The following is a 23,770-nucleotide window of genomic DNA, read 5'->3' on the forward strand; positions in this document are numbered from 1 at the left end:
GTGAAAAAAATAGACACCGTTATTTAAAGAATGTGTCGAAAAAAAAGCGTTACAATGGCTGTAAATTCGATGGCGGCGAACCAACGGCGGCTCGATGGGGCGAGCAGTGGCGGTGTGGAAGAACCTTCTAGAAAGTTCGTGCGTGTCGCCTCCGCTTCGGGCGCTTCTCGATTGCGTCAGTCGTCTTGGAACCGTCCAGTGGACGCGTTCCTTGCGTATGAGCCGAATAGCGCGGTATCGCGTTGTCTGATTGCTTGCGCGTTGACGCGTTTCCGGTCGTGGACGGCGCGTTAGGCGACAAGTGTAGAAGAGGCGTCAGTGCTTTCACATGCTCCAATGCTGGTCGCGGCAGCGATCTCTAACATTTTTATTTTCTGCACTTACTGATGATTACAGTAAGCGAATTACCAGTCTTGCTTTAAGGAAAAGAGCAAGGAAGGAAGAAGAGACACTGTTAAAGTGAGCACAAAGCTGAAGAACTGCACTGTTGCCGTTTCTATTGCCACGGACGCAAGGGGGAGGGAAAAGTGCTTTGAACGAAGATGACGCTGTGGTGAGGGCTGTTCAACTGTCCCAAGCCTTCGACATCTGCTTCATACAGGCATTACGTAATATTTGATAGAGGTTACCAAATTAGATCCCGGAACCCAAGCTGGATTTCCGCAGTTCCCGCCACCTCGCCATCATGTCTACCGAATCCGTTCCATCTCCGCCAGCAACGCCAGTCATCGTCGTGGCCCACTACCGTGAATCAGGCACGTTCTGCGAGACAGATGACGTTGACGTGGACGACTGGCCCGCCCTTTACGAATGCGTCAGCAGGCATAACATGTGGAATACGACACTCATGCTCACAGATGTGATGTTTTTCGGTCCAGCACCGCGCGAGTGTGGTTCAAATACACAAAGATGACTTGACCTCATGGGTCATCTGTAAGCAGAAACTTCGCGACCTCTTGAGGAAACTCATCGGACGTCAACTCGCCGCAAAAAAAGGCTCTTGCGTCGGGCGTCCAAACGTCTTCAAAGCCGTACATCGCCTACATTCAGGACGTCCTGGCCTTGTGCCGAAAAGTTGACGAAGACATGTCTGAGGTAGATAGAGTCGGCCACGCACTGAAAGGTATTGCCGACGATGCCTTCAACCTGCTGCTCTGCAACGAGTCTTCTATGGTAGCTTCTATTCTTGAGGTGTGCCGGCGCTTCGAGCTGACCAAACACAGGCGCATTTTCTATTGTTCTGATGGGCTGCCGAACTCTGCTGCCAGCTCGTCATGTGACGATCGGCCAACACGTCGTCATCCTTCCGACGCGGCTAACTTATTAACCCACATCGTGAGTCGCGAACTGGAGGCGATGACGCCCGCCGGTTTATCCTTGAAACTGCCCAACAACAATATGGCATTTATCGAGGCCGTCGTTCGCAAAAAGGTTGGGAACATGGCCGAACCTTCTGCTCGTTTCGCGGTCAACTTTAGTGCCAGCCTGGATCCTGCAGTAATCGCTTCGGCCAGTTTGAGTCTCAGGTTCTCGCCTCGGTGTGGATACCGCAATTCTGACGACCAGCGTACCCCTGATGATCGGCTGATGATCGTGCTCAGCTGTCGGACACACCTCCCGCCACTGCCGCAGCCGTTGGTCCCCGCCACCGCGTCCCTTCCCCTTCGTCGATAGCCGCAACGACTACGCCCTGCAGCGCTGATCACCTCGTCCCGACCTACTTCGTGACCAACCCGCTCCGCCGCTCCCATTCCCATCTCATTCGCCGCAGCTCCCCTTGATCCAACTCGCGCCACGTCTCAGAAAGCTAGCCGATGCAGCCCCCGGAGGTAACGCTGCATCACTGACCCGGCCTGCAAATACTGCCTTGGCCGCCGCAGCCAAACGTAATTTTTTTTAATGTCCGTGTGGATGGTGTGCCTGACCTTGCCCTCGGTGAGACTGGCGCCCAAGTGTCTGTTGTGAGCTCGTCTTTGCCACATCAAGACAGTTTCAACGCCCGCCGGCACGTCCACTGTTCACGTTGCCGATGGCAGCACTGCTGCAGTGACTAGAATGTGGAATGCGCGATGCAACATTGCCGGACGTCATATTCCCGCTCTGTTCACAGTCATGTACAGGTGCCCTCAAGTCGTGGTCCTTGACCTTTTAATCACCTATCAGTTCTTAATGACTTCCTGAGGCCTGATGCGATGGTATTTGCCCCTCTCCTATGAAGACTCAACCAGCTTACCTCGCCTCCACTCCAGCGAGTTCGGTCGCCTCCCACCACAAGCTGTCGTCTACATCCCTATGGCAACCGCCTCCTCCTGTCCTGATAGAGACTACGTCGCTTGCCCTATCACCGCTGTGATTCTTTATCGTAATGTCTTTCGCAAAACGTTGTCCATATCACCTACAACTGCACCTACCTCCCTGCCCTCAACTTCAGCCTGTCTCCTCAAGTTCTTCCCGCCGGCACTTCGCATGTTCACTTGCCCCCATTGACCGATTGCTCAGTTTCTGCCCTATCTCCTCACCAAACTACTGACATCTCCAGCTTCCCCGCATCGCAGGCCTCCCGTACCGATCCTATTTGACGAATCTGTGCCCTACTGACTCTACAACTCTTCTCTGCCTCTTCTCCTCCTGCAGCGCATTTTCACTTTGATGACCATCCATTTGTTCAAACGTTTGTTGTCGCCCACCGCACTGAAATCAGAGATGCCCGCTCTATCTACAGACGGCCCTATAGTGTCTCTCTCTAAGAGCTCCGTGCCCTCCATGTGGTCGCCGAACTTCTCGTCTCCTGCTTCGTCCGTCCAGTTCGCCGCGGCTTACCACCCACAGACGAGCGGCCCCACCAAATGCCTGAACCTTGCCGCCCCCGACACGATTTTCATGTAGGTCTCTGACCACCACCTTGAATGGAAGATTAGCCTCCCATTTGTGACATTCGCATACAATTGCACACGTCACGAGACGAGACAGCAAGTTTCTCTTCTTTTTATCTCTGTTTAGGCTCGATCTGATGCTGCCACTATCCCACGAGTATTAATACTCCGCACGCCGTCGCTTGCGCCAACGCCGCCAGTCTTTGCCGCCCGCCTTTGGTGGCCGGCATCCCAATTAGCTCAGAAACGCCGTCGTGACTGTCGCCGTCGCGAAGTCACATGCCCTCCTGGCTCCCGTGTTTTGATCTGCGTCCCGTCACGCCTGTGCGAAAAACTCGTGCCTTATGCATGCCCTTATAGCGGTAACGTAGGAGATCACACCGCTGCATCGTCCTGCCCTGGCCGCTGCACCACGCGCCGATATCGCACCAGTTAAAAGCCTCAAGCCTTACAACTCGCCTGTGCTCTTGCCATGGGGGGAGGGGGGGGAGCGGGGAGGGAGGTAGGGCACGGACGCTGGGAAGACGACGAAGTGTTTGGATGATGATGACGCTGTGGTGCGCGCTTGTGTGCTGTTGTTCGACTGTCCTAAGCCGTCGATCCTCTGCCTAGCAGATTACGTGTGTTGCATATGGCCATTACCCAACACTTTTTATATCGCACTATCTACACATGTGTATCAGCAGCGCGAACACAAAACAGGAAGCAGGAGAATAGTTGGAAGTTGGAAGAGTTGGAATAAAGTTGGCAGTTCAGCGCTCTGTACCATCTTCTCATCTTCTCCTCCTCCGTGTTTTGTGTTAGCGCTGCTGATACATATGGATCGCAACCAACTAGCCCGGCAGATGGTGTTATTCAACTATATGCACGACGTATAGTTAGGCCTACCTGCGGGAAAATCACCGAATTTTCTAAAACACATAGATTAGTTGTTACTCACGCCTCTGCGTATGAGTAAGAGTATGTGAATTAAATGCGAATGCCTTCATTTCTAACGAGAAATGGCACAAAACAATGCCACGGTGGGGCTGTATGTGGTCCGAAGCGCCGTGCATTGCACCGCCATGTTTGTTTACGAGCGAACGCTAACTCCCGGCAGCTCTAAAAGTGATCCCGTAAGGTGCTAGCCATCTGGTAATGGCCCCGCATGCGGAGATGATGCAAGGCAGGCCCGGTAAACGGTAACGTAAACACGGTGACGATGGGCTATAACTCTAATAAACGTCGTAAAACTCGGGAGGGATAGAGCAGGAAAGGGAGCATGTGGTTACCAAGCGAGAGGTAGTTGTTAGGGTCAGTGAATTTCAGCCTAGCTGAATAACAATATGCACAAAAATCTATAAATTCCGCTTTCGTCCGCGGTATAAAAGCAAGCATGTAAATAAAACGTGAGCAAGAAGGAAAAAGCCTCGAAATGATGACGTTGTTAAAAGCCAAGCTCCTAAACTCATGCTCATTGTGAAGGTACAAGCGGAAATCCAAATCCAACCGAAAACCTTGTAGCTGCATGTTTTAACCAATATTCTTTTTGCCCGCGGCCAGAAACTTGCATTTTAGTTATAAACAGAAACGGGCAGCGAAAATGCTGTGCTTCTTGAGGAGGCATGGTAGCCTAGATTCAACCTCTCAACGTGATGGGCAAGGCTAATAAAGCCCCGCAACGGTTAAAAATTGAAGCTTCTCGTCAGGGAAGTGCGCTCCAAAAAAGATGAAGCTGAGCATGGTAAAATAAAACTTGCCTTCAAGGCTACGAAAATAGAGAAATTCAGGATTTGATGCGATTCTTCACAGCATCCGAATAAGCAGACAATCCGCTGTCTTCATAAAAGCACAAATAGTGAGTTGTCTCAGCAAAGCTGTGTGAAGCGAACCTCTTTCTTTTGAGTGTATCCAGTGGAAAAGAAAGTTTACGAGCATGTTAGATCGAGATGCTTTTCAAGCTGTCATGCAATACTGCTTTACAACAGTATATTTCTGAGTTAACAAGAGAAGTTGGTGCGCCATCCGTAACGAAAGATCTCATTCTGTGAGAATAAGAAGGCCTTAATAGGCAGCACAATGCCATCTGGTCGAAAGAAACAATCAGGAAGTGACAGTAGAGGAGAAAGTTTTCTGTGTGCGCGAAGTGGACGTGCACGCTGTCATGACTTGAATAACCATGCTTCTAATCCCTGAATGCTAAAATTACAATCGAAATCAATGAAAAATATTATTCCATATACGCTATACTAATACAGCCAAGTTCAAGAGCCGAAGTCACATGTTTTGGTAGCGCCGCCATAATTCGGAAAATCTGCATGCTGATAATTGCAAAAAACAATTATAATTTGCTCCATTTTCTGTAGCTACTAGGACTTGTTTCAAGTTGGATTTGAAGGTATCAAACTAGCCCCAAGTGGCAGACAGTGTAAACATTTTTTGGCCGAGCAAACGTTTTCAGGTTTTGCTCAAGTTATAATGAATGTGACACCAGGAATAATTGAAACCAATTTGGAACTTTCGCATTGTGCCCTTTTTCTTTCACAGATCTTGCTGATAGGCGAAAGACATTTAGAGAATAGCCGCCGCGGTGCCTCATTGTTTATGGCGCTCGGCGGCTCACCCGAAAAACGCGGGTCCGATCCCGGCCGGGCGGTCACATTTGATTGTTGGGAAATGCTAGAGTCCCGTCTGCTGTGCGATGTTAGTGCCGGTTAAAGAACCCCAGGTGGTCGAAATTTCCGGAGCCCTCCACTACGGCGTCTCTCATAGACTGAGTCGCTTTGGGACGTTTACACTTCCACAAAACATAAATTTTCCAGTAGCGTGTGCTATTCAGAACGTGTGAAAATCCAATTTGGAGCGAATGATCTTTCAATTGATAAACACACGGCATGCAAGCGGTATACACCGAGCTTTTGACACTCGGCTACCATGACGGCTGGACAGCTTGCGATGTTCCACATACGTGTGACATTCTTCTTTCAAAACTTGCTTGAGCGAACGCAAAAGCACACGGTGAAACGCGCACTTAAGTCGACTGCTCAGCTTTCTCGGCGCACACGCAACCACCCATTCGGTCAAATGTTTAGGGGAATCCCCTAAAGTGGAGTAGATTTGTAATAAGGGAGTAATTACTCATTGCCATCCACCCGAGCGCAGCCATACGGCTACCAAGGAAAGCTATACAGCTTTCTCAGAAACTTCGTAGTTAAAGAAAAATTCGTCCTGGTCCGGGGTTCGAACCCAGGACCACCGCTACACCGGGGCAGTCGCTCTACCAATTGAGCTAACCAGGACGGCAAGCTTATGGTAGGGCGAGAGCGAATTGATCACTAACTCGAAGTGGGAACAGTGTTGGTCAAATGTTTAGGGGAATCCCCCAAGGTGGAGTAGATTTGTAATAATGGAGTAATTACTCATTGGCATCCACCCGAGCGCATCCATACGGCTACAAAGGAAAGCTATACAGCTTGCTCAGAAACTTCGTAGTTTCTGACAAAGCTGTATAGCTTTCCTTGGTAGCCGTATGGCTGCGCTCGGGTGGATGCCAATGAGTAATTACTCCCTTATTACAAGCACCCATTCCTTTCGTGCAATCGCAACAATGTTTGCCTGCCCACATTTTTTTCTAAACGCCAACACAGTAGAATAATTTGAACGTATATTCTGAACTTTTCTGGAAGAGAGCTGTCAAGCAGTGAAAATAGCCAGCACCGCCGACGCCTGCGTGAACGCGCAGCAGTGCTGCCCGGAGCAGACACGCCCCGGCGGTGGCGACGGTCTCTATGGACGCGGCAGGCAGCATCTTGTGCGCTGCCATGGAGCGGCTGCTGTGATCAAAGCGCTGCGAGAGCGTCACGACCAGTCAGCGCCGCAGAATCCCACCGATGGGGGAATAGCGCGCAGAGCGCCTGTCGTTTCAACAAACCTCAACTTGGGTTCCCTATAGATTTTTTTCCACGCGGCACCGTCACGTACAAAAAACATTGGTCGAGAGGGGTGGTCAACAGGGGTTGAGGAAGCGCATGTTCCTCACGCGGTTCATGTTTCACCTTTATAATTGTCAACGTCGGGCAACCTCGGGCAGAGAGCCAAAAATATTTGTCAAAACTGCCACCGCCCTACTTCGTGATCGGCAGCGACATCCGGGATAGACAGCCACCATCCGTGCGGCATCGCCTGCCCTTTAAAACAGATGCTATCCCAACGTTCGGAAAATTCGATCGAAAAAAAAAGGTCTGTCACCTTAACTCTTCGTTAGCACTGTTTCCTTCGAAGTAGTCACCTTGATCATCTAAGTCCGAACTCAGTACTACTTCCAAGATCCCGCGCATTCTTTGAAGTCGCAAAGTTTGAAAGCGATTAGGAGCTTCTGCGATGCCGACTGGATCTCTTCAATTCTTCAACCTTGTTGTATTCGTTAGCCTTATTAGGTGAATTTCGCTCTACATCTTCGCGGCTATTGCGATATGTTTTGATCTGTGCAACGTTCAGCACATTCAAGATATTTTCAGCATTATTATAATGAATAGTGTCGATACATCAGCACCTTAGTAAAATTGAGAAATTTTTTCAACGAAATTGATGTGGCCGAATGTACTTTCCGAACGTATCTCTACATATTGTTTGAATTTCAGTAGCAAGCTTTCAGTTTCTGAACTTAAATGTCTTTTTTCATTGGCAGACCTCAATTCAGCGAAGAGACCGGCGATTTGTCGCAGAGCCTGCAAACGAAGGGAAGATTTGCGCACCCTGAACGCCAAAGAATACGACAGAATATACCCTGGGGTTCAATAAAAAGATTTTTGTTGGTTGTATTTCTGTTCTTGAAGCCTTGAAATCATGAACAAACCTTTATATACTCTTAATGTTTCTTAATATATTTATCCGCTCATCCTGATTAAAAGTCCTAAAACGGCGCTGACATTGGAAGACTTGCTCCGAACACGCTGGCCCGTTTCTGTACAGGCTTTGGGAATGGCTGTGAAAAGGAAATGTGAGCACCAATGGAAATCAATGGGGCGAACAACGGAAAGATTGTAGATAAGCAAGCCGATAAGTGGAATTGGTTTTAAGCGAGGAGAGCACAGGATGGAACGAGGTTTAAAAGACAGAGTTATATAAACATTCAGCTTTTCGTTGACAACAACTTGCTTTTCTACAGCTGCTCCTACCAAAAAAATGCAAGGAAAGCAACCACAAACTAAAATAAAATCAACTGAGATCCCATCATCCCAACAGTAGGATTGCATATTAAGGCAAAAGCCTTAATACGCCAGCGCCTCTATTTTTACAATGCCAGCCGCATCGTCCGCTTCGCAATGGGAGCCGTTGGTTTCTCACGGATCCCCAGAGAACACCGGAGACAGCGATTCTTTCTTCCTGCCGAGGTGTTCCTGACCCGCCGGAACATTCGCTTCTCTGTTCTTTCCCCCCGTGCCACCCTATCCCTCTCGCTTTTATAGCCTTGGCGTTGGTACACGTCATACCTGTCGTCGTCGTCTTCACTTCCCCACCAATCATCTCTTCCCACCTGAACGAATACTTCATCTTCTTTATTCTTGGGTGAATAACGTCAGCTTATAGTCATCCTCGTCTTCTCTAAAATTGTTTAGTTGATACTTCTATTTCCAACTTCCTATTATACATGACACGGTGGGCCTCATTTCTGTTAGCTGCCACTCTACAGCGCTACCCAGATGGCAGGACTGCTTGCGCATGATCGCGCGATGCTGGCGTTGCGGGGCCCGATTCTCGACATTCGCTAATCCGCCCAGAGCGGGGCGTAACCGTGACGTGTAAATCGGGGCACTGCCAAGGTACGTAACAGAAAATAGGATGACGCTTTTGAAAAATAAAGAAAAATTATGAAAAAATAAACATTTTCGCCTGCTATTTGGCGCCAAGTACAAAAGGCAGCGATGCTCTAAAGTCGTGCCTGAAGCCAAGCTGCGACGCGTAGGTGCGTATGCGTCGCACAGTAGCGCAGTGGAGAGGGACTGTGAAATGCGTGGTGGCGGCAGCCTCGGCGTACACGGGACGCACATTACCTCGGCGATGGTGCTGAATGCGACGCAAATGACCCTGTGAGCCGGTTGTCACGGACATAGGAGTTTAGCGGTAATTATACTGCATGAAGCAATCTTAGCGATGCTGCCGCTGCTGCATTCGCATGAAGTTATAAGACAAGAGGTTTTTGGTATTTAGACTTTCAACATCGTGGATCACAACAAAGAAATGGCCCATATAAGACATTTTTTTGTTCCACAGCACCTCCCAGGCTTTCCCTTAGACATTTAGATCAATAGATAGTGATTAAGCGGCGTCGGCAGCTTCGAGGAAACCACTTTCAGCTCATCGTCCTAATCCATCGTGCAGCATGTCGTGTCCAAATATCGCCACATGCGGCGATTACGCACTTGTGACATGCGATCAGCGTCCCGGGAAGAGCAACTGGGGGAAAACTGCTGCCTCCCGATCGTAACCTCAACGCATCGGTGACATTGGAAAGCTTAACCTTAACATATTGTCTTCAGCGGTGTAGAGTGTTCGGGAGCTCGGTCTCCACAAGCGGGGCCTTACTCAGCGAGTGTTAGCTGCGAAACAAAACCACGGCGTACACAGGAATCCGTTATACATTTTTGGATTTTAGGTACATCGAACTTAACGCTATCCTTAGTTACGTCTGCAAGCGGCCGCACAAGAAACGCGATTGCAAATCGTATCGAGCGCAACGCTCTGAATGCGTAAAATGTCTTATTGTGAGAAGCGTCAAATCCGAAAGCAAAAAAGGCGGATATTTTTTCTTTGCAGTATTGAAAAAATTATATACGGTACAAGCACAGCTAAACGTCCACTGACAACAGAAGCATATGCTGCTCAGTGCTTGCATTTGACTTAATCGGAATAGGACAGATACCTGATTAGCATGATCTGAGGCATGTAACTTTTTCTCTGTGGACATTAATTATGAAGTGAGCCGATAAAATCATGTCATGTATGCACGGTGTAGAGTTGCAGATGCATTATGTCATTCAAATAAAGAAGGCTCTGAAAAATGCTGTATAATTTGAATGCTTGAAAATGCCCTCAATCTGTTAATTTCGTCTGACATTGAGCACATAGTACTTACCAAATGCATGTAGCCAGCTTCACCACTCATGTGATGCAAGCACGATCCAAAATATAAGAGATTAAACAAAATTTCTCACGTACAGCCCTACAATTACTTTGCTCTAGGACAACAGCATTGCATATACAACAAACCAGGCCGCTCCTTTCGATGCGGAAGGACCCCTCGTAAGAGGGAAAGGTTTGATGTCAGGAGAGGTGAAGTCGGCTGGAATAAGTCTTCACATACGCTACTCGACACTGGGGAAGGGGAGGAATGCAGATGCAGGGAGTGAACATGGAAGATGAAGAGATATTACAATGTCTTTATTTTATATTGTTTAGAGAGACTGCTGGTATGTGAAAGAAGAGTTTAAGAAGAGCTGTTTTCATAACCTTGGTTTTGGTGAGAAAAAAGAAAACAGTTTGGGGAACAACAATGAAATAAAGGCCTAAGGGCATCTGTGAAGGGCCGGAAAGAAATGTCCAGCAAATCATCTAAAAGACAAGCCAGACAAAATGCAGTTGCGAACAATACGTCTAGTGCACAAAAATGACTTCTGTGCACAGATTACATCCTGCTGCATTTCAGATGAAAACAAGCATTCAAAACATACGCCAAGGCACATACGTAGGCTGGAATGAAATGCAAGCAGCACCTATGAACAAAACTTAAAATATTATATGCGTGCTTTCTGCTGCAGTATGCAACTAGCCTGATTCATGTTTCAGAGTAAAGGATCTACCGAAGTGTACATTTATAAACTCTCTCCAACTCGATAGCTCACTGTGAAGTAGACAAGCACGCCATATGCGTGTTGACGATTCCTTCTGGCCTGACTGTACACAGCTTTGTGACCAAATGTCCACCATGCAGCCCTCCACGAATGCCATATGGACTTCCAACCACAGAACTTATCGAGCGGATCAACAATACATATCACGAATGCTTGGTAACCTCCTCAGAAAAAGTTATCAGGAAGCAAATTGAAGTTCTTTTAAAAAGGCAAATAATTTCCAATGTCAGCTTCTTGTTCGGGAAAAAAACCTATCACCATGGTGTATTAGAGCCCTCAAATAATACTTTGCATCTGAGAGTGATAAGCATAAAAATGCTGTAAAATTGTTGGCTTGTGAAGTCTTCAGGTGTCATTTTGAAGTAGTGGTAACTTCCCGCATGCGGTGTCAATCTGACTTCTGTGCGCATGGTTATGCGCAACCGTGTGTAATGCGGCACATGTACACTCGCCATCAAAAGGAAATGGAAGGCGACTTTGTTAAAAAGATTTAAATTTCTTAAATCTAAAACATAATGGCTCATGTCTGCTGGTGCACAGTGCAATTCGAACAACCGCAATTAGGTCGCACATATGTATTCAAGGATTTATGATTTGGGGAGGCGGGGCAATGATCGACTTTCTTTCGTTAATATTGCCTTCCATTTACTTCTGACGGCACCAGTACGGACATTATCACTACATGTCGGTATATATGGATGGCAGAAATAAAGTCGAGGGCTTTTTGCCTCTTGACTGTCAGCCAGCGTGTCGGAGTGCTCCCTTAAGACGTGTCATGCCGTAGACACGACAGTACATTGCACATTGTTCTCAGCACGTAAAAATAACACTCTATCTGCTCAGAAGACAATGATGACATAAAGATTTGACTGCCTATTACTGAAGCTTACACGCATCTATAATGCATTCCTTGTTTCAAAAGCACGACCAACGCAAGGCATTTCTCCAGGTTCAACCGTAATTGCAGTCGCTCATCCCATTTCAACGCTACTTAATTTTTTCCTTTATTAAATGCTGCCTCAAACGGTATTTGCTGGGTACCTCAGTATCAAAAGCTGGGTAATCAGGAGCGAAATAACGTTAACGCAATGCAAAAAGCATTTACAGGTGACAAGAATTTTAGACAACACAAGCACAGCAGTATTAAAGGAAGGACAGACCGTCACACCTCAAAACTTTTTTTCAGTAAATGCTTTAAATGCACAAGATTATAGTGGCGAACTGCATCGGAACGAACGCCATTGCAGTCTTTGGCTGTATGAAAAAGAAAAATATTGCCGACGATTACGCTACTTCCTGATGCGAAATTTGAGCGCAGCTCGTCAGTTGTTTCAGCTTTTCGAAAGACTGAGGCAAAGAATTCGAGCAAGACATGTATGTTCAATTAAAGACAACTTTTTATTTGTAAGGCGTATTCCTTATTCAAGAAACACTCCACTAACAGTGATTTCAATCAATCAATCAATCAATCAATCATTTTATTTCCTTAGAAAAGGAGGAGTACGGGACTAAAAGCTCGAGCAGCTTGACGAGGTCCCGACCCCTTGTTAGTTGGCATGACAGCAGGATGACGGCCAGTCTTACACAAAAATGAAAAAAAATATCACAAATCAACGGGTAATACAGAATGAAACAAGACGGCAATCAATCGGAGAAGCAACAAAAGGTAATACAGATAAATCAACACACATAAGCAACATTAGTGAACAAAATTAGGCGAATAGGAAGGCATGGTTTAGTCTTGCAAATGAAGAAGTTGACAAAAACGTTTAATGCGACAGTTTCGGTTTCTGGAGGGATCAAAATTTTGTCCGTCTAGTAAGTTTAACAGCGAAGGTAATGTATAAGATAGAGATTGTTCATCATAGGAGGTTCTCGGGGTGTGTACAAACCACATATCTTTATGTCGGGTCTGACGAATATTTCTGTTTTCTTGGAGTTTTGCCAGATGAGTTATGTAATTAATGCCAAAATTTACAAAACCTTTGTAGCACAACATCAACCTGTAATTATAAAAACAAAACACAGGAAGAATTTCATATTTTGGAAAAAGTGGTTTTGTGGAGTATGTGTAATGGACATCAGCTATGTAACGTACAGCTCTTTTTTGTAGCAAATGTAGTTTCTGCAAGTTTGTCACGCCAGTTGTGCCCCACACCATGATGCAATACTGCATGACAGATACCACCAGTGCATTGTACAACATTAATTTTACTGTCTTGAAGGAAGAAATAGATGGATACATCCTCGACATGCTGCACCAATGCCTGGTTCTCAAAGACGAGGTCTGTGCAAGTATTTTGCGAGGTTGACACAGCTGTGGGAGCCGTTACGAGTGAGAGGAACGGGATGTTCTCCCACATCAGTGGTACGGAATTCCCGCTTGTCTTTATACCTAAATTAATGTCCACACCCATCCTGCCACCCTGGTAGGTGGAAGCGTTTTTGGCACAACGTTGTCAATGGCAAAGCATGCAGCGCACATGTCACTAGCACCACATAGCTTAAAGTACGATTGGTGTGTCCAGTGTTCCAAGAGGGCAGAGAGAGAGAGAGAGAAAGAACTTTATTGCCATAGATTGGCGGGTTTTAGGGCAGGAGTGCTTGGTGTGGCCCCCAGGTGAGGGCGACTTCCTGGGCCCCCGAAATGAGTGCCAGTTGGATGTTCTTGTCTGGCCTTCTAAGTAGTTGGTTCAATCCTTCTTCATAGGGAGCTGCAGTAAGGTTCGAAGGGGCGGATTTCCCGCACAACCCCAGAGGATGTGTGCCAGGGTGGCGATTTCTCCCTGGTAACAATTTTGGCAGACGGGGTCGCATTCCACGTCTTCGATGAGTGAAAGTCTATAAGTACTAAGGATGGAGTGCGTCTGCAACCCGCTGAGCAAGGTGGCTTGCGCTCGATTCAAGTCGGGATGAGGAGGCGGGAACTGGCGTTTCATCTCTCTGTGGAGGTTGGTAATTTCGGCAAAGGTCTGGGGTTCAAGAGGGCAGTTATGCGCCTTTCTTCTGGTTGAGGTGTCCGCTGAGATGTGTGAGACAGATACTGCGCATTTCCTTTCCTCAAAAACCAACTTACAAATTTTATTTATTTATTTATTTATTTATTTATTTATCATCATACCCACAGCGCCATTGGCTGGCATTACAGTGGGGGGGTAGAAGAAAATGTACACAAATGCCACCGCGTGCAGGTGGTTACAAAAAAAGAAAGATAACAATGAGATAGAAAGAACACGGAATTATTATACACAAAAAAATGTCACAGCATGGAAGAAAATGAATCATTTGATAATATGGACACTACTTCCTCAGGCAGCTTGTTCCATTCCGAAACGGTTTTGGGGAAAAAAGACATTTTAAAAAGGTCAGTCCGGCACCTGTATTCTTTAACTTTAAGTGAATGATCTCTACGTAAAGACACGTAATCAGGGTTTGCTATATATTTGGTTCTGTCTATTCCAGTTCTAGAATGAAATATATTATGAAATAATTTTAAACGCAGTACTTTCCTACGTTTTTGAAGTGAGTCCCAACCCAAAGATTTTTTCGCGCTCGTTACACTAAAATATCGCCCATAGTTATTGAAAACAAAACGAACAGCCAAATTCTGAACTCTTTCTAGCTTTTGAACGTCAAGCAAGGTTTTCGGATCCCAGACTGTGCAAGCATACTCAAGTATGCTTCTAACGTTTGTATTATACAGCAGTTCTTTAGTCTTTAAAGGGAAAAGTTTAGCGTTACGTCGCAGGAAACCTAAAACACGACAGGCTTTGGCAGTAACGAAATGCACGTGACGATGCCAAGACATTGAACTTGTTAAATATACACCAAGATATTTAAATTCCAACACTGAAAGCAGTCTGCTATTATTTATGTTATAAGTGAAAATATGGGGAACCTTCTTTTTAGTGAAACACATATGTACAGATTTTTGTAAGTTAATATGCATTCCCCAGTTCTCACACCACTGGGCCACTTTACACAAATCCTGTTGTAATGCATCGCAGTCACTTTGATCGTTAATAATTCTATACAATACACAATCGTCCGCAAAAAGACGCATGTATGAAGAAATACCTGAAAAGATGTCATTCATGTAAATTATGAACAGTAATGGGCCCAAGACGGACCCCTGAGGCACCCCTGATGTTACAGCCACCTCATGCGATTGTTTCCCGTTGACAACAACACATTGACGCCTAACGCTCAAATATTCCTTTATCCACCTAATAACGTTCTCATTTATGTTGTACCAGTATAATTTTTGTATTAATAAGGCATGTGATACAACGTCAAAGGCCTTCCTAAAATCTAGAAAAATACAGTCAACAGAATATCCCTTATCTAAAGCACTTGACAGGTCATGTACAAATTCGGTAAGCTGGGTGACACACGAGTAACCACTGCGAAAGCCATGTTGATTAGTATTTAATAATGAATGTATACTAAGATGATTCATAATACTAGTATAAAACACATGCTCTAAAACTTTGCATAATACACTGGTCAAGGACACTGGTCGATAATTTGAAACAACATTCCTAGGTCCCGATTTATGTATAGGTACAACATTAGCAAGCTTCCATTCATCAGGCAAGGAGCCTTCCTGTAATGACTTTGTGAAAAGAATTTGAAGGTACCTTGACAACGCAAAAGCGCAAGAAGAGAGCAGGATCGTGGGTAAGCCGTCCGGACCGGTGGCACTGTTATCTTTTAAGCGTTCTAAGAGCGACACAATTCCTCGCTGATCAAATTCAATGTTCTCCATGGGTTCCGTACAGTTCAAGGCAAGGCGAAAATCGGCAGGGCTATTGCTGTCCTCAGCAGAAAAAACTGAGCTGAAAAACGTGTTAAAGCACTTGGCTTTCTCCAGATTATCATGAACGATACTTCCGTTGTGATCGAGTGGCGGGATAGACAATTCATCCTTTCTGTTTTTTTTTATGTACTGCCAAAATTCTTTAGGGCGATCCTGGATACGCATGTCGAAAGACTGAAAGTAGGTAAATTTAGCCTCTTTGACTGAAGCATTCATATCCTTTGTAATCTTTTTTAACTGATCCATGTTATCTTCCGACGGATTTCTTTTGAAGCGTGCATATAGTTGTTGCCTCTTTTCAACGACTCTGCGCAGCGCTTTTGTGAACCATGGCTTGCTTTTGCTGCGACGTTTCGTCATCATCCATGACGGCACATGCTGCTCACGCAAATCAAAAAGTTTGGCTGTCAGTGTGCGCCACAGCTCATCAACGCTGAGTGAATCAGACAATGTTTCGTACACATCGACATAGGATTCAAGTGCCCAGGCTATCTCGGGGAAATTTGCCTTTCGGTAACTGTAAATGCGCCGATTGCAACAGTCTTCAAGTTTAACATACTGAAAGTTCATTTCCGCTAAAACACAACTGTGATCACTGATACCGGGCACTACAAGGGTAGAACAAGCTGCCGATGGTTGGTTAGTGAATAATAAATCCAAAACATTGTTGCCACGGGTTGGCTGCAGCACTAATTGGGATAAGCTGAATGAATTGCACAGATTTAACAATTCTTTGCCTACTGCGGAATTGGCTCTAGACGGAAGACATCCTGAGCTCCAGTCTAATTCAGGAATGTTAAAGTCACCTCCAACAACTAAACAGTCAGTTTTAACAGTTTCAATCATATCAGTTAGGTCGCTGATGGGTTCAAGCTGATTTCCAGGTGGCCTGTAAAACGAGCAAACTGATAGTAATTTACCATTTAAAAGTCTAATTTGAGCTCATACTGCCTCACATGTCCCAACACCAATTTCCATCTTACGAGAACTAACTAAGACGTCCACCAGTATAAATACACCTCCTCCGTGCCTGTCTCGATCTTTTCGATAGCTGATATAGTTACTCGGAAAAACTTCGCTATCGCTAACATCCCCATCCAGCCATGATTCACATCCGATCACAACGGAAGGTCTCGCCATGTCAATTAGACCATGTAGCTTGTCCACTTTATTCTTAATACTTCTGCAGTTTAGTACTAGAATCGACAAAACAGAGTGATCCGGCTTAACTTGTCAAGAGGCTCGAACTACCTGCCCCTGAGATTCGTCGTAAATGTACTTGACATTATTCAAGTAAAGGACATCGTATTTCAGATGTGCTTTGCCATTGGGTCCCTTGCGAGGTTTGGCGTAGTCCCATAGCATTTTCCTCTTGTTTCGTACTGGTTCAGAGAAGTCCTCTGAAATGCTAGTAGAACTTCCTTTCAATTTCTTCGCATTTGACAGAACAGCCTCTTTTTCTTTGAATGAACTAAAATTAACAATTATTGGGCGAGTTCCTTCTGAACGGAACCGTCCGAGGCGATGGGCTCTTTCGATTCTGGGGTCTATTCCCAGAGTAGATCTACACAAATCTAGGACAAGTTTTTCAGAAATTGGTTGTGACTCGCGTTCATCCTCGTCCTTAATTCCATAAAAGAGCAGATTGCACCGTCGAGATCGATTTTCAAGATCGTCCACTTTCTTCATCAGAGTCTGCCACTCGGAACGCTGTCTTTCACTACTCGCCCTACAGTCCTCGACAGCGGCCCTCATTTCCTCAAGACCTGCAATCTTTGCTTCTAAATTGGCCATACGGGCATTCAGATCCGACATAGCTGTTTTGTTTTCATCCTGATAACTCTCGATAGTTGCAAGTTTTTCCTTAATTTCTGTCTGGCCCTGCAAAAGCTGCTGCAGGATTGCATCGCTAGGTCCTGGGTTAACTTCTATGTCGCCGCACAAAACCAGAAGCAAAAGGTAAAACGCAGCTCTTCGAAATAAAGAAAAACGACACCTTCTGCGTAACATGGGTCTGTGTGCTACAGAATGAGAAGAAACGCATGCATACAATACAGGGGGTGGAACCGGCAAAGCATACACTAAACATATATTGAAATATGTGTCACTAACCTGCGTGAAAAGCAGTAAATGCGTGAGCGGCAACGCCATTTCGGTATCGCCGGTTCCACGCCCCAACGATGAAGTGACGATTCCCGCCTTTTGTAGAGTGTAGTGGCACGGGCTGTAAAACCATGGTGGGTTGACTGGCACCGCACAATGTCCAAAATCGGCTGCGAGGCACACACAATCGTTGAAGTCGACCGTGGTTAGCACAGGTGAAAGCTTGGTGAAGGAACCAGTATCCAGCGTAGACGAATCATGCACAGCAGACAATTCCTCGGCATGAAAGCAGTGACTTGAATAACCAGCGATGAATACCTGCGTGAAAAGCAGTAAATGCGTGAGCGGCAACGCCATTTCGGTATCGCCGGTTCCACGCCCCAACGATGAAGTGACGATTCCCGCCTTTTGTAGAGTGTAGTGGCACGGGCTGTAAAACCATGGTGGGTTGACTGGCACCGCACAATGTCCAAAATCGGCTGCGAGGCACACACAATCGTTGAAGTCGACCGTGGTTAGCACAGGTGAAAGCTTGGTGAAGGAACCAGTATCCAGCGTAGACGAATCATGCACAGCAGACAATTCCTCGGCATGAAAGCAGTGACTTGAATAACCAGCGATGAATACCTGCGTGAAAAGCAGTAAATGCGTGAGCGGCAACGCCATTTCGGTATCGCCGGTTCCACGCCCCAACGATGAAGTGACGATTCCCGCCTTTTGTAGAGTGTAGTGGCACGGGCTGTAAAACCATGGTGGGTTGACTGGCACCGCACAATGTCCAAAATCGGCTGCGAGGCACACACAATCGTTGAAGTCGACCGTGGTTAGCACAGGTGAAAGCTTGGTGAAGGAACCAGTATCCAGCGTAGACGAATCATGCACAGCAGACAATTCCTCGGCATGAAAGCAGTGACTTGAATAACCAGCGATGAATACCTGCGTGAAAAGCAGTAAATGCGTGAGCGGCAACGCCATTTCGGTATCGCCGGTTCCACGCCCCCATCCTCTCCTTTCAAAGCCCCCGCTCTATTCCTTTCTCACCTGTAGGAGACAGATACTCGCGCATTTCCTTTCCTCAAAATTTATTCACTGAAGCTTAAACGGCGGCTCGGGCGGTCAACGCCCTTCTTATATAAGGTCACTCCATGTATGTCTGTTCTTCGCGCAAAGGCAGGCGTGCACATACACATATTTTTCGGCTGTGCAGGCACCTTCTCGCGCTGGGCGCGCGCCCTCATTGGCCAAAGACCGGGAGTGGCTTCCAGGAGCATCTGGAACTTTCTGTCCTGAAGCCACCGCCGTCGCGCGAGTGAAAAGGTGGAGGGCATCTCTTATCGCGCACAAGGCTACGCCCTGTCTGTCAACATCGCGTAGAAACGACTCGGATGGTCAAGAACAATCGACATAAAAAGGCCCCGCGCAGCGCGCCGGCGAACGCTGGGAGAGAGGGCATCCACACAAACAACGATAGTCGCTCCCTCCCCCGTTTTACGGCGCGTGCTGGCGAGAGCCGTCCGCGCGGCGCTGTTTTTTTGAGCGCCGTTCTTCCGAGATGGACAGATATTTGATCAGTGCAATTACCAGCTCGCGGCTGCAAATCGCGCATGCGCTGACCGGCTCCGGAGTACGCTGATATGCGTAGGCGCTGTGCTCGCATGCGCCCATAGAGATGGTCCTTCAGGCGCCCGTTTGTGCGTTTCGCGGTGTCGCCGTAGCTGTCGCCGTTGTCCGTTGTAGCCAGCTGTGCACACTCTTTAAGCTACGAAAGCAATGGAGCGGGAGCTTGGAAGAGAGAAAGTAAAAGCGCAACCTCCTCCCCTCCTTAGCAACCGCCCACTGGTCGGAGGCACAGCAGTGCATAGCAACCATGACGTCACACAGGCGTCGCCAATAGCAGCTACACCACCGCACCTGCGCCAGACCTCTCGTTGCAGTCTAGTGAATGAGACGCAAGGCTCCGAAGCGGCCCAGTTATTCCGAGCCAAGCAGTTCGCAGAACGGCAGTGGGTAGACCACAAGGCTTTCGCCAAGTACACTTTTGAATTTCCATAGTATCTTCGGTATTTTTTGACGAAACGAAATGCGCCTTACCTGTCTTCCACAACTAAGAAATAAATAGAGCGGGGGCTTGTGAAGCAGATGGTAAAATATGTAAATTAGATTTTGAAGAAAGGCAATGCACAGTATCTGTCATTCACAGCTCCGAAACCAATAGCGGGCTTGGAAAGCAGAGGGTAAAATTTATAAATTGAATTTCGAGGACGGGAAATGTGCAGTATCTGCTTTTCACAGCTCCGAAACCAATAGGGCGGGGGCTTGGAAAGAAGAGGGTAAAATTTGTGAATTGGTTTGTGACGGAAAGAAATGCACCGTATCTGTCTTGCACAGCTCCTTAAGGTAGGTTCGACGCCACCGATTGTTGAGGAAGTCGCCGGCCAAGCTTTTTAGCAGAGGAGTCAGCAGAGTGCCGCATGCTGCCCTGTCCCTGGATGCGATCGGTTCCATTGTGTGCCGCGGGGTCATTCCTTTGGCGTTCGTGACCGGATCGTTTCGATTTACCGACGGTGAACCACCCATATTGATGCAAAACATCTTCGGGGGCTATATAAGTCCCCACCACGTCCGATCCATGCAACGTCCAGCCGGAATCTCCCAGGACTGGCTAGAAAGCAGAGTGTAAAATTTCTAAATTTGTTTTTGAGGAAAGGAAATGCGCCATAGCTGTGTTAAACAGCTTGGAAACCAGTAGAGCGGGGTGCATGGAAAGCAGAAGGTAAAATTTGAGAATTGGTTTTTGAGGAAAGGAAACGCGTCGTATCAGTTACCCACAGCTTGGAAACCAGTAGAGCGGGGGCTTGGAATGCAGACGGTGAAATTTGTGAATTGAATTTTGAGAAACAGAAATGCGTCTTATCTATTTTACAGAGCTTTGAAGCCAGTAGAGCAGGGGTTTTGAAAGCAGAGGGGAAAATTAGTGAATTGCTTTTTGAGGAAAGGAAATGCGTCGTATCATTCTTTCACAGCTTCGAAACCAGTAGAGCGGGGGCTTGGAAAGGAGAGGGTAAAAATTGTAAATGAGTTTATGAAAAAAGGAAATGCGCCGTATCTGTTTTCCACAGCCCCGAAACTAATACGCCGGGGCTCGGAAAGCAGAGGGTAAAATTAAACTTGTGATTTGTTTTTGAGGAAAGGAAATGCGCCGTATCTGTTTTCCACAGCTCCGAAACCAATACGCGGGGGCTCGAAAAGCAGAGGGTAAAATTTCTTCATTGGTTTATGAGGAAATGAAATGCGCCGTATCTGGCTTCCACAGCTTCGAAATCAGTAGACTGGGGGCTTGGAAAAGAGACGGTAAAAGTTGTGCATTGCTTTTTGAGGAAAGGAAATGCGCCGTATCTGCCTTCCACAGCATCGAAACCAGTAGACCGGGGGCTTGGACAGCAGAGCGTAAAATTTTTGCATTGGTTTTTGAGGAAAATAAATGCGCCGTATCTTCCTTCGACAGCTTCGAAACCAGTAGACCGGAGGCTCGGAAAGCAAAAGGTAAAATTTGAAATTGCTTTTTGAGGAAAGAAAATGCGCCGTATATGTCCTCCAAAGCTTCGAAACCAGTGGACCGGGAGCTGGGAAAGCAAAGGGTAAAATTTGTTAATAGGTATTTGAGGAAAAGAAATGCGCCGTATCTGGTTTCCACAGCTCCGAAACCAATACGCGGGGACTCGGAAAGCAGAGGGAAGAATTTGTGATTGGTTTTTGAGGAAAAGAAATGCGCCGTATCTGTTTTCCACAGCTCCGAAACCAATACGCAGGGGCTCGGAAAGCAGACGGTAAAATTTGTGCATTGGTTTTTGAGGAAAAGAAATGCTCCATATCTGTCTTCCACAGCTCCGAAACCAGTAGACCGGGTGCTTGAAAAGCAGAGTAAAATTGGTGAATTGGTTTTGAGGAAAGAAATGCACCGTATCTGTCTTCCACAGTTCCGAAACCAGAAGAGCGGGGGCTTTGAATGCAGACATTAAAATTTATGAATTGGAACTTGAGGAAAGAAAATGCGCCGCATCTGTCTTCCATAGCTCCAAAGCCAATACGCGGGGGCTTGGAAAGCAGACGGTAAAATTTGTGCATTGGTTTTTGAGAAAGGGAAATGCGCCGTATCTGCCTTCCACAGCTTCGAAACCAGTAGACCGAAGGCTCGGAAAGGTGGAGGTAAAATTTGAAATTGGTTTTTGAGGAAAGGAATTGAGCCGTATCTGTTTTCCCAGCTCCGAAACCAATACTTGGGGGCACGGAAAGCAGTGGGTAAAATTTGTTCATTGGTTTATGAGGAAAGGAAATGCGCCGTATCTGCCTTCCACAGCTTCGAAATCAGTAGACCGGGGGCTCGGAAAGCAAAAGGTAAAATTTGAAATTGGTTTTTGAGGAAAAGAAATGCACCGTATCTGTTTTCCACAGCCCCGAAACCAATACGCTGGGGCTCGGAAAGCAGAGGGTAAACTTTGTTCGTTGGTTTATGAGGAAATGAATTGCGCCGTATCTGCCTTCCGCAGCTTCTAAATCAGTAGACCGGGGGCTTGGAAAGCAGAGGGTAAAATTTGTGCATTGGTGTTTGAGAAAGGGAAATGCGCCGTATCTGTCTTCCACAGCTTCGAAACCAGTAGACCGGGGACTCGGAAAGCAAAGGGTAAACTTTGCGAATACGTTTTTGAGGAAAGGAAATTTACTGTATCTGTTTTCCACAGCCCCGAGACCAATACGCGGGGGCTCGGAAAGCAGAGGGTAAATTTAGTGATTGGTTTTTGAGGAAATGAAATTCGCCGTATCTTCCTTACACAGCTTCGAAATCAATACGCGGGGGCTCGGAAAGCAGAGGGTAAAATTTGTGGATTGGTTTTTGAGGAAAGGAAATGCGCCGTATCGGCCTTCCACAGCTTCGAAACCAGTAGACCGGGGGCTCGGAAAGGAAAAGTTAAAATTTGAAATTGGTTTGTGAGGAAAGAAAATGCGCCGTATCTGTCCTCCAAAGCTTCGAAACCAGTAGACCGGGAGCTTGGAAATCAAAGGGTAAAATTTGTGAATAGGTTTTTGACGAATGGAAATGCACGGTATGTTTTCCACAGCATCGAAACCAATTTGTGGGGCTCGGAAAGCAGAGGATAAAATTTGCGATTGGTTTTTGAATAAAGGAAATGCGCCGTATCTGTCCTCCAAAGCTTCGAAACCAGTAGACCGGGAGCTTGGAAAGCAGAGGGTATAATTTGTGATTGGTTTTTGAGGAAAAGAAATGCGCCGTGTCTGCCTTCCACAGCTTCGAAATCAGTAGACCCGGAGCTTGGAAGGAAGAGGGTTAAATTTGTGAATAGGTTTTTTGAGGAAAGGAAATGCACCGTATCTGTTTTCCACAGCCCCTAAACCAATACGATATGGCTCGGAAAGCAGAGGGTAAAATTTGAAATTGATTTTGAGGAAAGAAAATGCACCGTATCTGTTTTCCACAGCCCCAAAACCAATACGCGGCGGCTCGGAAAGCAGAGGGTAAAATTTGTTCGCTAGTTTATGAGGAAATGAAATGCGCCGTATCTGACTTCCACAGCTTCGAAATCAGTAGACCGGGGGCTTGGAAAAGAGACGGTAAAATTTGTGGATTGGTTTTTGAGGAAAGGAAATGCGCCGTGTCGGCCTTCCACAGCTTCGAAACCAGTAGACCGGGAGCTTGGAAAGCAAAGGGTAAAATATGTGAATCGGTTTTTGAGGAAAGGAAATTCACTGTATCTGTTTGCCACAGCCCTGAGACCAATACGCGGGGGCTCGGAAAGCAGAGGGTAACATTTGTGTTTGGTTTTTGAGGAAATGAAATTCGCTGTATCTGCATTCCACAGCTTCGAAACCAATACGCGGGGGCTCGGAAAGCAGAGGGTAAAATTTGTGATTGTTTTTTGAGGAAAGGAAATGCGCCGTGTCTGTTTTCCACAGCTCCGAAATTAGTAGACCGGGGGCTTGGAAAGCAAAGGGTAAAATTTGTGAATAGGATTTTGAGGAAAGGAAATCCACTGTATCTGTTTTCCACAGCCCCGAAACCAATACGCGGG

The 23,770-nt window shown here is 46.5% G+C and overlaps 1 protein-coding gene across 1 annotated transcript in view; it reads left to right on the forward strand.

Moving 5' to 3' along the window:
* Positions 1-685: 685 nt before the first annotated feature.
* LOC149338125 (uncharacterized) overlaps positions 686-23,770 on the forward strand; it is a 42,271-nt gene continuing 19,186 nt past the window's right edge. Inside the window, exon 1 of the mRNA XM_089550110.1 lies at positions 686-814. Within this exon, the coding sequence (XP_089406236.1) occupies positions 686-814 (129 nt within the window). The remainder of the gene's footprint in view (positions 815-23,770) is intronic.

Source organism: Amblyomma mixtum, chromosome 6 (assembly GCF_055824585.1).
Source record: "Amblyomma mixtum isolate Tamu chromosome 6, ASM5582458v1, whole genome shotgun sequence".
NCBI lineage: Eukaryota > Metazoa > Arthropoda > Arachnida > Ixodida > Ixodidae > Amblyomma > Amblyomma mixtum.